Below are 14690 nucleotides of genomic sequence, written 5' to 3'. Positions count from 1 at the left end.
CCAACTGAAGTTTTCTGGTACTCCTCAGTCCTGTGTGGGAACAGCAGTGGATTTTAGTTACAACATGCTAAAATCATTTTCCTCTCAGCAGAAATCTTCATCACTTTTCTGCTAGAGAGTAAATAGTACAAACCGGTACCATTTAAAAATAAACTTTTGATTGAAGATATAAAACTACAATTCTAACACCACATTCACTTTACCCTCCCGTAGAGAGACCCTAGTGCTTAGAGCCGGCAAAGAGAATGACTGGGGGGGTGGATCTAGAGGGGGAGCTATATGGACAGCTCTGCTGTGTGCTCTCTTTGCCACTTCCTGTAGGGAATGAGAATATCACACAAGTAAAGGATGAATCTGTGGACTGGATACACCTTGCAAGAGAAATACCCTCTGCCCCCAGGGTACTTCGAATCAAGTTTCCAACCCTTCAGACCAGCTACACAGTCCAGGAGCCACCGAGTTACCGTTTGCTGCTGCTAAGCCTGAAGGAAGTGCGCCAAAATAGACTCCACCCCTTAAGGTCAAAAGTCGGAGTAGGCCCAAACACCGCATGGGAATGCGGTTTTGCACTAAAGTAAAAATACACACAATACAACCATCAAGCATAAAACCAATAAGTTTTAAGTGCCAAAATAAAAAACATAAAACATTGTTTTTTATATTGTCTCCCATGTCACATAATGCCCAAATATCAAGTAATGATAAATATAATATATGGACTCCAGTAACACCCCTCTTATTAAAATAGGTTTTGCTGCTTACCGCATTCTCATACAGGGAAATAATGCCAGCCAGTTCTGATACACCAAGTCTCCTCAGAAAAAAAGGCTGCACATACCTTAATGCTGCTTGTAGCATGAAACCGGTCTCCACACTGAAGAGGTCTCATGGTTACCTTCAGAAGTCTTGTGGGAGCCAGCGTGGATCTTAGTTACAAATGCAAAGATCATCAAACCTCAGGGCAGAAATCTTCATCCATATCCCCCTGAGGAAAATAGTACACACTGGTACCATTTAAAATAAAAAACTTCTTGATTGAAGAAACTAAAACCTCACTTTACCATGTCTTCCTAGTATAACACAGGCAAAGAGAATGACTGGGGGTGGAGGGGATATATACACATATATATATATATATATATAGTCCATAGGTGAGCACAGCACAGAGGTTTGGGTGCACAGGAGACCAAGGGCACTGCCACAGCCCTCTAACAATCTGCAAATAGCACACACAAAGTAGAACTCCAGCACTCCAAAAGTAGAAAAGGCAATGTATTCAGTAAGCAACGTTTCGGGGTCACAGCCCCTTCCTCATGCTATATCTTTATTAAACAACACCAACATTTAAATACCCTCCACAAGGCGCCAAAATGCACCTACATTAGGGAAATGTCACCCTCTAGTGGTCATCAGTGATCATTACACTACATGTATATACTACCTCCTAAAGGATACATACTACTAATTTAAAAACAATATACAATGTATAATAATATAGAAAAATATAAAAATATATACAAGTGTATAAAAAATATGTGGATGCAGATTAATTTATACATTTTTGTATTTTTTTACTCTAACCATAATTGACATTAGCTCACATTCTCAAAGCTCACTATTTTAAAATAGTCCTAAAGCAATTGGATAGAAATTAAGGGATAATATGTGGTAAAACGCTTTTTTGTTAAAAGGCTTTTTTTTGAAAAAACATAATTTATGTAAGAACTTACCTGATAAATTCATTTCTTTGATATTAGCAAGAGTCCATGAGCTAGTGACGTATGGGATATACATTCCTACCAGGAGGGGCAAAGTTTCCCAAACCTCAAAATGCCTATAAATACACCCCTCACCACACCCACAATTCAGTTTAACGAATAGCCAAGAAGTGGGGTGATAAAAAAGTGCGAAAGCATATAAAATAAGGAATTGGAATAATTGTGCTTTATACAAAATCATAACCACCACAAAAAAAGGGCGGGCCTCATGGACTCTTGCTAATATGAAAGAAATGAATTTATCAGGTAAGTTCTTACATAAATTATGTTTTCTTTCATGTAATTAGCAAGAGTCCATGAGCTAGTGACGTATGGGATAATGACTACCCAAGATGTGGATCTTTCCACACAAGAGTCACTAGAGAGGGAGGGATAAAATAAAGACAGCCAATTCCTGCTGAAAATAATCCACACCCAAAATAAAGTTTAACGAAAAACATAAGCAGAAGATTCAAACTGAAACCGCTGCCTGAAGTACTTTTCTACCAAAAACTGCTTCAGAAGAAGAAAATACATCAAAATGGTAGAATTTAGTAAAAGTATGCAAAGAGGACCAAGTTGCTGCTTTGCAGATCTGGTCAACCGAAGCTTCATTCCTAAACGCCCAGGAAGTAGAAACTGACCTAGTAGAATGAGCTGTAATTCTCTGAGGCGGAGTTTTACCCGACTCAACATAGGCAAGATGAATTAAAGATTTCAACCAAGATGCCAAAGAAATGGCAGAAGCTTTCTGGCCTTTTCTAGAACCGGAAAAGATAACAAATAGACTAGAAGTCTTACGGAAAGATTTCGTAGCTTCAACATAATATTTCAAAGCTCTAACAACATCCAAAGAATGCAACGATTTCTCCTTAGAATTCTTAGGATTAGGACATAATGAAGGAACCACAATTTCCCTACTAATGTTGTTGGAATTCACAACTTTAGGTAAAAATTCAAAAGAAGTTCGCAACACCGCCTTATCCTGATGAAAAATCAGAAAAGGAGACTCACAAGAAAGAGCAGATAATTCAGAAACTCTTCTGGCAGAAGAGATGGCCAAAAGGAACAAAACTTTCCAAGAAAGTAATTTAATGTCCAATGAATGCATAGGTTCAAACGGAGAAGCTTGAAGAGCTCCCAGAACCAAATTCAAACTCCAAGGAGGAGAAATTGACTTAATGACAGGTTTTATACGTACCAAAGCTTGTACAAAACAATGAATATCAGGAAGAATAGCAATCTTTCTATGAAAAAGAACTGAAAGAGCAGAGATTTGTCCTTTCAAAGAACTTGCGGACAAACCCTTATCTAAACCATCCTGAAGAAACTGTAAAATTCTCGGTATTCTAAAAGAATGCCAAGAAAAATGATGAGAAAGACACCAAGAAATATAAGTCTTCCAGACTCTATAATATATCTCTCGAGATACAGATTTACGAGCCTGTAACATAGTATTAATCACAGAGTCAGAGAAACCTCTTTGACCAAGAATCAAGCGTTCAATCTCCATACCTTTAAATTTAAGGATTTGAGATCCTGATGGAAAAAGGGACCTTGTGACAGAAGGTCTGGTCTTAACGGAAGAGTCCACGGTTGGCAAGAGGCCATCCGGACAAGATCCGCATACCAAAACCTGTGAGGCCATGCCGGAGCTACCAGCAGAACAAACGAGCATTCCTTCAGAATCTTGGAGATTACTCTTGGAAGAAGAACTAGAGGCGGAAAGATATAGGCAGGATGATACTTCCAAGGAAGTGATAATGCATCCACTGCCTCCGCCTGAGGATCCCGGGATCTGGACAGATACCTGGGAAGTTTCTTGTTTAGATGGGACGCCATCAGATCTATTTCTGGAAGCTCCCACATTTGAACAATCTGAAGAAATACCTCTGGGTGAAGAGACCATTCGCCCGGATGCAACGTTTGGCGACTGAGATAATCCGCTTCCCAATTGTCTATACCTGGGATATGAACCGCAGAGATTAGACAGGAGCTGGATTCCGCCCAAACCAAAATTCGAGATACTTCTTTCATAGCCAGAGGACTGTGAGTCCCTCCTTGATGATTGATGTATGCCACAGTTGTGACATTGTCTGTCTGAAAACAAATGAACGATTCTCTCTTCAGAAGAGGCCAAAACTGAAGAGCTCTGAAAATTGCACGGAGTTCCAAAATATTGATCGGTAATCTCACCTCCTGAGATTCCCAAACTGTTGAAATTACAGTCCAGGTCGGAAGCACAAAAGAAGCCCCCTGAATTAAACGATGGTGATCTGTCCACCATGTTAGAGAGTGTCGAACAATCGGTTTTAAAGATATTGTTTGAGATATCTTCGTGTAATCCTTGCACCATTGCTTCAGCATACAGAGCTGAAGAGGTCGCATGTGAAAACGAGCAAAGGGGATTGCGTCCGATGCAGCAGTCATAAGACCTAGAATTCCCATGCATAAGGCTACCGAAGGGAATGATTGTGACTGAAGGTTTCGACAAGCTGCAATCAATTTTAGACGTCTCTTGTCTGTTAAAGACAGAGTCATGGACACTGAATCCATCTGGAAACCCAGAAAGGTTACCCTTGTCTGAGGAATCAAAGAACTTTTTGGTAAATTGATCCTCCAACCATGATCTTGAAGAAACAACACAAGTCGATTCGTATGAGATTCTGCTAAATGTAAAGACTGAGCAAGTACCAAGATATCGTCCAAATAAGGAAATACCACAATACCCTGTTCTCTGATTACAGACAGAAGGGCACCGAGAACCTTTGAAAAAATTCTTGGAGCTGTCGCTAGACCAAACGGCAGAGCCACAAACTGGTAATGCTTGTCCAGAAAAGAGAATCTCAGGAACTGATAATGATCTGGATGAATCGGAATATGCAGATATGCATCCTGTAAATCTATTGTGGACATATAATTCCCTTGCTGAACAAAAGGCAAGATAGTCCTTACAGTTACCATTTTGAACGTTGGTATTCGTACATAACGATTCAATATTTTTAAATCCAGAACTGGTCTGAAGGAGTTCTCCTTCTTTGGTACAATGAAGAGATTTGAATAAAACCCCATCCCCTGTTCCAGAACTGGAACTGGCATAATTACTCCAGTCAACTCTAGATCTGAAACACATTTCAGAAATGCTTGAGCTTTTACTGGATTTACTGGGACACGGGAAAGAAAAAATCTCTTTGCAGGAGGTCTCATCTTGAAACCAATCCTGTACCCTTTCGAAACAATGTTCTGAATCCAAAGATTGTGAACAGAATTGATCCAAATTTCTTTGAAAAAACGTAACCTGCCCCCTACCAGCTGAGCTGGAATGAGGGCCGCACCTTCATGTGGACTTAGAAGCAGGCTTTGCCTTTCTAGCTGGCTTGGATTTATTCCAGACTGGAGATGGTTTCCAAACTGAAACTGCTCCTGAGGATGAAGGATCAGGCTTTTGTTCTTTGTTGAAACGAAAGGAACGAAAACGATTATTAGCCCTACTTTTACCTTTAGATTTTTTATCCTGTGGTAAAAAAGTTCCTTTCCCACCAGTAACAGTTGAAATGATGGAATCCAACTGAGAACCAAATAATTTGTTACCCTGGAAAGAAATAGAAAGTAAAGTTGATTTAGAAGCCATATCAGCATTCCAAGTTTTAAGCCATAAAGCTCTTCTAGCTAAAATAGCTAGAGACATAAACCTGACATCAACTCTGATAATATCAAAAATGGCATCACAGATAAAATTATTAGCATGCTGTAGAAGAATAATAATATCATGAGAATCACGATGTGTTACTTGTTGCGCTAAAGTTTCCAACCAAAAAGTTGAAGCTGCAGCAACATCAGCCAAAGATATAGCAGGTCTAAGAAGATTACCTGAACACAGATAAGCTTTTCTTAGAAAGGACTCAATTTTCCTATCTAGAGGATCCTTAAACGAAGTACCATCTGACGTAGGAATAGTAGTACGTTTAGCAAGGGTAGAAATAGCCCCATCAACTTTAGGGATTTTGTCCCAAAATTCTAATCTGTCAGACGGCACAGGATATAAATGCTTAAAACGTTTAGAAGGAGTAAATGAATTACCCAATTTATCCCATTCTTTGGAAATTACTGCAGAAATAGCATTAGGAACAGGAAAAACTTCTGGAATAACCACAGGAGCTTTAAATACCTTATCCAAACGTTTAGAATTAGTATCAGGAGGACCAGAATCCTCTATTTCTAAAGCAATTAGTACTTCTTTAAGTAAAGAACGAATAAATTCCATTTTAAATAAATATGAAGATTTATCAGCATCAACCTCTGAGACAGAATCCTCTGAACCAGAGGAATCATCAGAATCAGAATGATGATGTTCATTTAAAAATTCATCTGTAGGGAGAGAAGTTTTAAAAGATTTTTTACGTTTACTAGAAGGAGAAATAACAGACATAGCCTTCTTATGGATTCAGAAACAAAATCTCTTATATTATCAGGAACATTCTGCACCTTAGATGTTGAAGGAACTGCAACAGGCAATGGCACTTTACTAAAGGAAATATTATCTGCTTTAACAAGTTTGTCATGACAATCAATACAAACAACAGCTGGAGAAATGGCTACCAAAAGTTTACAGCAGATGCACTTAGCTTTGGTAGATTCAGTACTCGACAGCGATTTTCCTGTAGTATCTTCTGACTCAGATGCAACGTGAGACATCTTGCAATATGTAAGAGAAAAAACATATATATAAAGCAAAATTGATCAAATTCCTTAAATGACAGTTTCAGGAATGGGAAAAAATGCCAAGAACAAGCCTCTAGCAACCAGAAGCAATAAAAAATGAGACTGAAATAATTGAGGAGACTAAAGCGACGCCCATATTATTTGGCGCCTAAATGCTTTTAGCGCCAAAATGACGCCATATCCGGAACGCCGACATTTTTGGCGCGAAATAACGTCAAAAAATGACGTAACTTCCGGCGACACGTATGACGCCGGAAACGGAAATAGAATTTTGCGCCAAAAAAGTCAGCGCCAAAAATGACGTAATAAAAAGAGGCATTTTCAGCCCCCGCGAGCCTAATAGCCCACCGGGAAGAGTCAAATTTTTGAAGGTAAGAAAAAATGAATAAATCAAAAAATGCATTATCCCAAATATGAAACTGACTGTCTGAAAATAAGGAAAGTTGAACATTCTGAGTCAAGGCAAATAAATGTTTGAATACATATATTTAGAACTTTATAAACAAAGTGCCCAACCATAGCTTAGAGTGTCACAGAAAATAAGACTTACTTACCCCAGGACACTCATCTACATATAGCAGATAGCCAAACCAGTACTGAAACGAGAATCAGCAGAGGTAATGGTATATATAAGAGTATATCGTCGATCTGAAAAGGGAGGTAAGAGATGAATCTCTATGACCGATAACAGAGAACCTATGAAATAGACCCCGTAGAAGGAGATCACTGCATTCAAATAGGCAATACTCTTCTCACATCCCTCTGACATTCACTGCACGCTGAGAGGAAAACCGGGCTCCAACTTGCTGCGGAGCGCATATCAACGTAGAATCTAGCACAAACTTACTTCACCACCTCCATCGGAGGCAAAGTTTGTAAAACTGAATTGTGGGTGTGGTGAGGGGTGTATTTATAGGCATTTTGAGGTTTGGGAAACTTTGCCCCTCCTGGTAGGAATGTATATCTCATACGTCACTAGCTCATGGACTCTTGCTAATTACATGAAAGAAACGCTTTTTTTGAAAAAACCTAAACAAGGCAGACTAATATTAGACCAAAATCTTGTTGTGAACCATTTAAATATAACCTTTAGAAAAAAAACAAGACAAATCATAGTCTCTATTGAGACCCCTAGGTTGGAGTGTGGCTAGTTGGTGTATCCACCACATTTCCCTTTGTTGTAGGAGACGTTCCCTATCCATTCCATTCCTATTAGGGCCCACATGGTCTATTATCTGCCACCTCATCTGGCTGACACTATGTCCCTTCTCTAAAAAATGACCTGAGACTGGGGCCTCTTTATTTTTGCACCTGATATTTGATCTGTGCTGGCTCATACGGTCACGGGCCTTACAAGTAGTCTCACCAATGTATACCAAAGAACACGGGCATTTAATGAGGTAAATTACATGAGTTGTCTCACAGGTATAAAAACCTTTATTATATTATATTTCCTACCACTCTGAGGGTGATGGAAATTTTCTCCTTTGATGATCGAATGGCAACTCATGCAATTGTAACAAGGGAAGGTGCCTACCCTCTTCTTACCAGTAAGAGTCTGTTGTATTTTACCCATGGTCCCCACATCTGTCCTAACAAGCTGGTCCCTTAGGCTCTTAACCCTTTTATATGCCATGAGAGGAGGTTCTTTAAATTGTGTCACTCCCTTGTTACATTCCTCCAAAATGTGCCAATTCTGGCGTATTAATTTCGCTATTTTGTTACTAAGTGGATTATATTGGCTCACAAAAACCATTCTATCCCTGTTCTTATCCGTGTTCCTGTCCTTAATTCTATCCAATTTAGACAAAGTATTGTCCAATAATTTACTAGGGTATCCCCTATTAGTGAATTTTTCTTTCATTTCTTTAAATCTGTGAGACTTCCTGTCATTTGTACTCACAATCCTATCAACTCTGAGAAGTTGACTCCTAGGGAGTGACTATCAGATTCCTGGGGTGAAAACTATTATAAAGAAGGAGGTTATTCTTGTCTGTTTCTTTACAGTGTAGATCAAACTAAGAGTCTACCTGCTTTGATGACTTTCGTATCCAGAAAAGCTACATGTTCCTCACTGTAGTTTACAGTAAACTCTAAACCTCTTACTTCCATATTAAGCTCTTTGACGAACTGTAAAAGGGACTCCACGTTGCCCCACCATACGCCAAACACATCATCAATGTAGCGGAGCCATACAGCCCCATACTTTCTGAATAATGCATTTTGGTATACACAATTTTCTTCAATCTCCTTCATGAAGAGATTGGCGTATGATGGGGCAACGTTAGAGCCCATAGCAGTGCCTCTTGTCTGCACATACCACTGGTCCTGAAACAGAAAATAGTTCCAATAAAGGATCAATCTCAAAAGATCCTCAATAAAGTTTACCTGACCGTGACTATATCCCCTGTTCACCATCAATGTCTTCCTTATAACAGCTATCCCTGTTTCATGTTTTATGGAGGTGTAGAGACTTTTCACATCCATGGTGAACAGGAGATATTTGTCACTTGGGAATTCTAGGGCCTTTGTTTTTTCCAGAAAGTGGTTGGTATCTTTTAAGTAATTGGCCATCTTAATCACCTCTGGCTGTAGTATTTTGTCGATAAACTTGGAAATATTAGTGTATAGAGTCTACACTAGAGACAATAGGTCTCCCTGGTGGTCTCTGACTGTCCTTGTGGACTTTTGGTACAGTATAGAAGATAGGGTTACATGGATTATTTACGTTTAAGAAATCCATAAGTTTATTATCTATGATATTCCTGTCTACTGCTCTTTGCAAAATACCTGTGATTTCCTTCTGTATAATATTTAATGGATTCTGTTGCAATGTCCTATATGTGTCCCTATCTCCTAATTGTGATAGTGCCTCCTTGATATAATAAACTCTGTCCAAAATGACAGTGGCACCGCCTTTGTCAGCCCCCTTGAATATGTATACACATATACATACATACACATATATATACACATACACAGCTCTGCTGTGGTGCTCTTTGCCACTTCCTGTTAGCAGGAGGTTAATATCCCACAAGGATGAAATCCGTAGACTCGTCATATCTTTGTAAAAGAAACCTCCACCGCGGAAGGAACATAAAAGTACTTGTACAGCTTACTGGATTTTTTTAGGGTTGACAACGATAGTCGTGTCTGAGTCGTCCAAAGTAGCCAAAACCTCCTTAAGTAATAAGCAAAGGTGTTCTAGCTTAAATCTGAAGGATACCACTTCAGCATTAGAAGGAATTACACTATCAGAGTCTGAGATTTCACCCTCAGACGCTACCGCCGTGTCTTCTTCCTCAGACTTTTGAGAAAGGACACCCTGGGTAGCCACAACTTGATCAGAAACCTTACCAATTCCTTAAGACTCCTTTCACACCTTCCCTGCAGAATGGGGAAAGCAGACAATGCCTCAGATACTGCAGGGGATACCTGGGTAGCAATGTCCTGTAAAGAAAATCATACTTGATTGGGAGAGGAAATGCAGGGCACTGCATGAGGAGACTGAAAAGATTGGGACGATTGAGGAGAAAGCTGCAGCATATCTGCAACAGGAGACACTTGAACAGCATTCGCCTGAGCTAATGGTGGCTCATGATCAAACATTTTATCTCTATAACTTAAAGTTCCTTTTTGTCCCTTGTGCATTGAGAGAACTTTGAGTTTCACCTGGGCATCAAAACACAACTGGCAAGCGAAAACTTGTAAAGCCTCTTACATAGTAACATAACATAGTAGATAAGGTTAAAAAAATTCTGAATTCCATCAAGTTCAACCTATACAAATCTAAAATACTAAAAAACAAAAAACAAAAAAAAACCTCCATTTAAGCTTAAATAACCCCACTAAAAGGTGACCCATTTAATACTAGCAATCCTATCCATGAATTTTGTTTATATACAGAAATGTATCCAGACTATTTTTAAAATGTATCTAGGGTATTGGCATTCACTACCTCCTTTGGTAATGAGTTCCACAATTTTATTGCTCTTACAGTGAAAAAACATTTCCGTTGCAGGGTATTAAATCTTCTTTCCTCCAACCTTAAATTGTGACCTCGTCACAATTTTCTTGGAATAAACAGATTCTGCCATCTCTGTATATGGGCCTTTAATATATTTATATAAAGTAATCATGTCACCTCTCAAGCGCCTTTTTTCTAAGGAAAACAGACCCAGTTTGGCTAGCCTCTCATAGGTTAAATTCTCCAATCCCCTTATTAGCTTTGTGGCCTCTCTCTGAACTTTTTCTAGTTCTGCAATATCTTTTTTAGCAATCGGTCCCCAGAACTGCACTCCATACTCAAGGTGAGGTCTTACCAGGGCTTTATATAGTGACAGAATTATACTTTCCTCCCTTAAATCAATGCCTCTTAATACATGCTAGTATCTTATTAGCCTTTGAAGCCACTGCCCTGCATTGTGCACCCATCTTTAGCTTATTATCTATCACTACTCCCAAATCCCTTTCCTCCTCTGTTTGGCTAAGTCTTGTTCCATTTAAAAAATACGTTGCCTGCTTATTTTTACTTCCAAAATTAGAACCTTGCATTTTCCCGTATTAAATCTCATTTTCCATTTACTTGCTCATACTTCTAAATTTTGCAGATCCCTTTCTAACAAAAAAATCATCCTGCTCTGACCTAATGACCTTACTTAACTTAGTATCATCTGCAAAACTAGAGATGTCGCTATTTAATCCTTGCTCCAAGTCATTTATAAAAATATTAAAAAGAACAGGGCCCAGTACTGATCCCTGGGGGACTCCACTGATTACCTTTGTCCATTCCGAGTATGATCCATTTAATACTACTAGTTGCTCCCTATCTTTTATCCATGAGCTAACATTTTCAGCTATTCCCAGTCCCTTTTGTGCATTAATCGCTCATGTTGCTCTGTATCAAATGCCTTTGCAAAATCTAAGTATATCACAACGGATTCCCCTTTATCTATATTTTTACTTCCTCATAGAATCTAATTAGATTAGTTTGACATGATCTATTTATCATAAAACCATGCTGATTAGAACTCAATCTTGTTTGCACGAATATGCTCGTCAATATAATCCCTTATAATCCCTTCAAATATCTTCCCCACTATTGATGTCAGACTGAATGGTCTATAGCTTCCTGGATCATCGCTGCTTCCCTTTTTGAAGAGTGGCACCACATCAGCTTTGCGCCAATCCTGGGGTACCATGCCTGAGGATAGAGTCTTGGAAAATTAAAAGTAGTGGTTTGTCTATAACAGTGCTAAATTCCCTTAACACCCGTGGGTGTATTCCATCTGGGCCTGGAGATTTATTTACCTTATTATCCATTTTTTTCCTAGATATCCTAAACATTACCCAGTTAATGGTATTGACTTAAATGTTCTATTTTGTTCCAAAGTATCATCCAATGGTTCCTCTCGTCTACTGAAGAAAAAAAAAAAAAAAAACTGGTTTAGTACCTCAGCCTTCTCCCTTTCATTTATCATGCTACCCTCCACGCATTTTAATGTACCTAAATTGTCGTCCTTAGATTTTTTGCTATTTATGTACTTAAAGAACCTTTTAGGGTTAGACTTAGAATCCTTATCAATTAATTTCTCATTTTCAATTTTGGCTAATGTGATTGCTTTTTTGCATGCTTTGTTACATTCCTTATATATATGGAATGCTGAGTCTGTACTATTTTCTTTGAATAATTTAAATGCCCGTTTTTCCCTAATATCTCACATTTTTAATTTAGCCACACTGGCTTTGATTTTTATAACTATATGGTATTTGTTGATATGTTTATTTAACACATTTTTAAATATCCATTTATCGTCTGTATTTTTATTAGGGAATACATTGTCTCAATTTATATTTAATGATTTCCTTAAATCGCTGAATTTTGCTTTCTTGAAATTAAGTCTTAAACCATTAAGACACTGCATATGAAAAGAGATTTCAAATGTGATTTCAAATTTACCCAAATGTTCTTTGGCTTCTATGTTTGATATTATATCTGTATTGTTTGATAGCACTAAATCCAATATAGCGTTATTCCTAGTTGGCTCCTCTATTAATTGTGACAAGAAGTTATCCCTGAGAACATTTAAAAATCTATCCCCCTTAGATGAATTACTAGTTTCATTGGCCCAGTTTATATCAGAGTAGTTAAAATCTCCCATAATTACAGCACTGTTATTAGCACCCTTACCTACTTGGATTAGTAGTTGTTTCCTAATGTTGGGGGGCTTGTAGCATGTTCCTAGTAATATTTTTAGAATCCCTCCCCCCACTCTTTATTTCAACCCACAGGGTCTCTACATTGTCACTTGTATCAAATATCTTCCCTTATTGTAGGTTTAAGGTTAGGTTTAACATACATGCAGATTCCTCCACCCCTTTTATTATTCCTGTCCCTCCTAAATAAAGTATACCCCTCTAAGTTAACTGCCCAGTCATGTGAAGCATCCCACCAAGTTTCAGTTATACCGATATAGTCCTCTTCTGCAACTAAGAGCGTCAGCTCCCCCATTTTACCTGTCATACATTTAATTTTCATGTGCTTTCTGCTGCTACTTGGTGTGCTTTCCTCTATACTTTCTAATGTGACATTTCTTAAGTCATCCCTTCCTTGAGATATTAAGGGAGTGACATATTCACAGACTGATCTCTGTTCTATTGTGTTCTAACTGCCCCTCCCCCACTTTGCTTAGTTTAAAAGATCCATCTTAATAATAAAACTTTTTTTTAAATTTCAAAACAAAAATAAAAGTACTGTACCTTTAAGAAATGTTTAGGTTACCTGTTTCGTTAACGTTTAAACATTAAACACCTTCGCAGCTTTACTTAGGTGCCTACCTGTCCTGCAGCCCTTAGAAGTAACTTTCCTTCACAGATAAGCTAATCCAGACTTGTGACGGCAGCGCAAAGAAAAGACACAAGAGCAGCCGACAACTGTCACCACTCCGCAGCTGGTCTCCAAATAGTCACAACTGAAAGCGCGCCAAAGGAAAATGAACCGCCTCTACAAGGACCCTCCCTTATGTACGGAGCGGTCCTGGCAGATAAAAGTCTCCTAACTGTAACGGGTTTGTGCAAATAAAGCAAGACACACCCATAAAGATAAAAACCAAGTAGAATCCGTATGAAAAAACAGAACAGCCACAAAAATAAGCCTTGCTCCTCACAGTCTCAAGTAGCCGCAACATTGCAAGATTAACCCCTTACACAAAGGTTTTAATAAAAATAAGTCCCATTAAAGGGACACTAAATCCAAATTTTTTCTTTCGTGATTCAGAGCATGCAATTTTAAGAAACTTTCTAATTTACTTCTATTATCAATTTCTTTGTTCTCTTGCTATCTTTATTTGAAAAAGAAGGCATCTAAGCTGTTTTCTTGGTTCAGAACTCTGGACAGCACTTTATTGGTGGGTGAATTTCTACAACAATCAGCAAGGACAACCCAGGTTCACCAAAAAAAATAGATGGCACTTACCCGAAGAAATGCTGTCCGGCAGCAAGACAGCTCACCTGGTTTGAGAGGGTGCAGCACCTCACATGGACCTGTGAAGAAAGAAAGAATCTGAGTAGCATTACTCAGGCTTTCAGATTAGGGCAGCAAAAGCCTGAGAAAAACGCAGTGAGGATTGTACCACACAAGTTCCCAAGTGCTCAAAAGCCACCACTGCCCCACTGAAGAGACTGACGTGGACTAAGGCTAGACCCTACAAAAGATCAGAGCAAACCTAACTCTGCTTTTAAAATAATAAAATCTTGATTGAAGAAGACTTCTCATCAGGCACCAAACACTTCACCACCTCCTTGCACTACAGGCAAAGAGAATGACTGGGGGATTGTGGGTAGGGATGTGATACTTATCAGCTTTGCTGTGGTGCTCTTTGCCTCCTCCTGCTGGCCAGGAGTGATATTCCCAAAAGTAACTGATGATCCGTGGACTCACCATGCCATTAGAAAGAATGTACCGTTTTACGTTAAACAGACACAGACGTGCTTAACAAGAAGCAGGTGGCAGGCCAAGTGAAGACACAGCACTGGCACTTACCCTGGCAGTTCCTGTTGTTGGGGAGCAGGCGGTAGCCAGCAGGGCACAGACACTGATAGCTGCCCTCCGTGTTCCTACATTCATGTTGGCAAGGGCTGCGCATGTGGCATTCATCCATATCTGAGAAAGGAGAGACACCGCTAAACAGTGAACAACGGCGATTTGTGCAA

At 39.0% G+C, this 14690-nt stretch overlaps 1 protein-coding gene across 1 annotated transcript in view; it reads right to left on the bottom strand.

Moving 5' to 3' along the window:
• HMCN2 (hemicentin 2) overlaps positions 1-14690 on the bottom strand; it is a 542629-nt gene that overhangs the window by 15855 nt on the left and 512084 nt on the right. The window contains exon 90 of the mRNA XM_053695481.1: positions 14521-14640. Within this exon, the coding sequence (XP_053551456.1) occupies positions 14521-14640 (120 nt within the window). The remainder of the gene's footprint in view (positions 1-14520; positions 14641-14690) is intronic.

This window comes from Bombina bombina, chromosome 12 (genome assembly GCF_027579735.1).
Source record: "Bombina bombina isolate aBomBom1 chromosome 12, aBomBom1.pri, whole genome shotgun sequence".
Lineage (NCBI taxonomy): Eukaryota > Metazoa > Chordata > Amphibia > Anura > Bombinatoridae > Bombina > Bombina bombina.
Note: the sequence above shows the minus strand (reverse complement) of the source record. Positions and strands in the feature narration are given on the sequence as shown.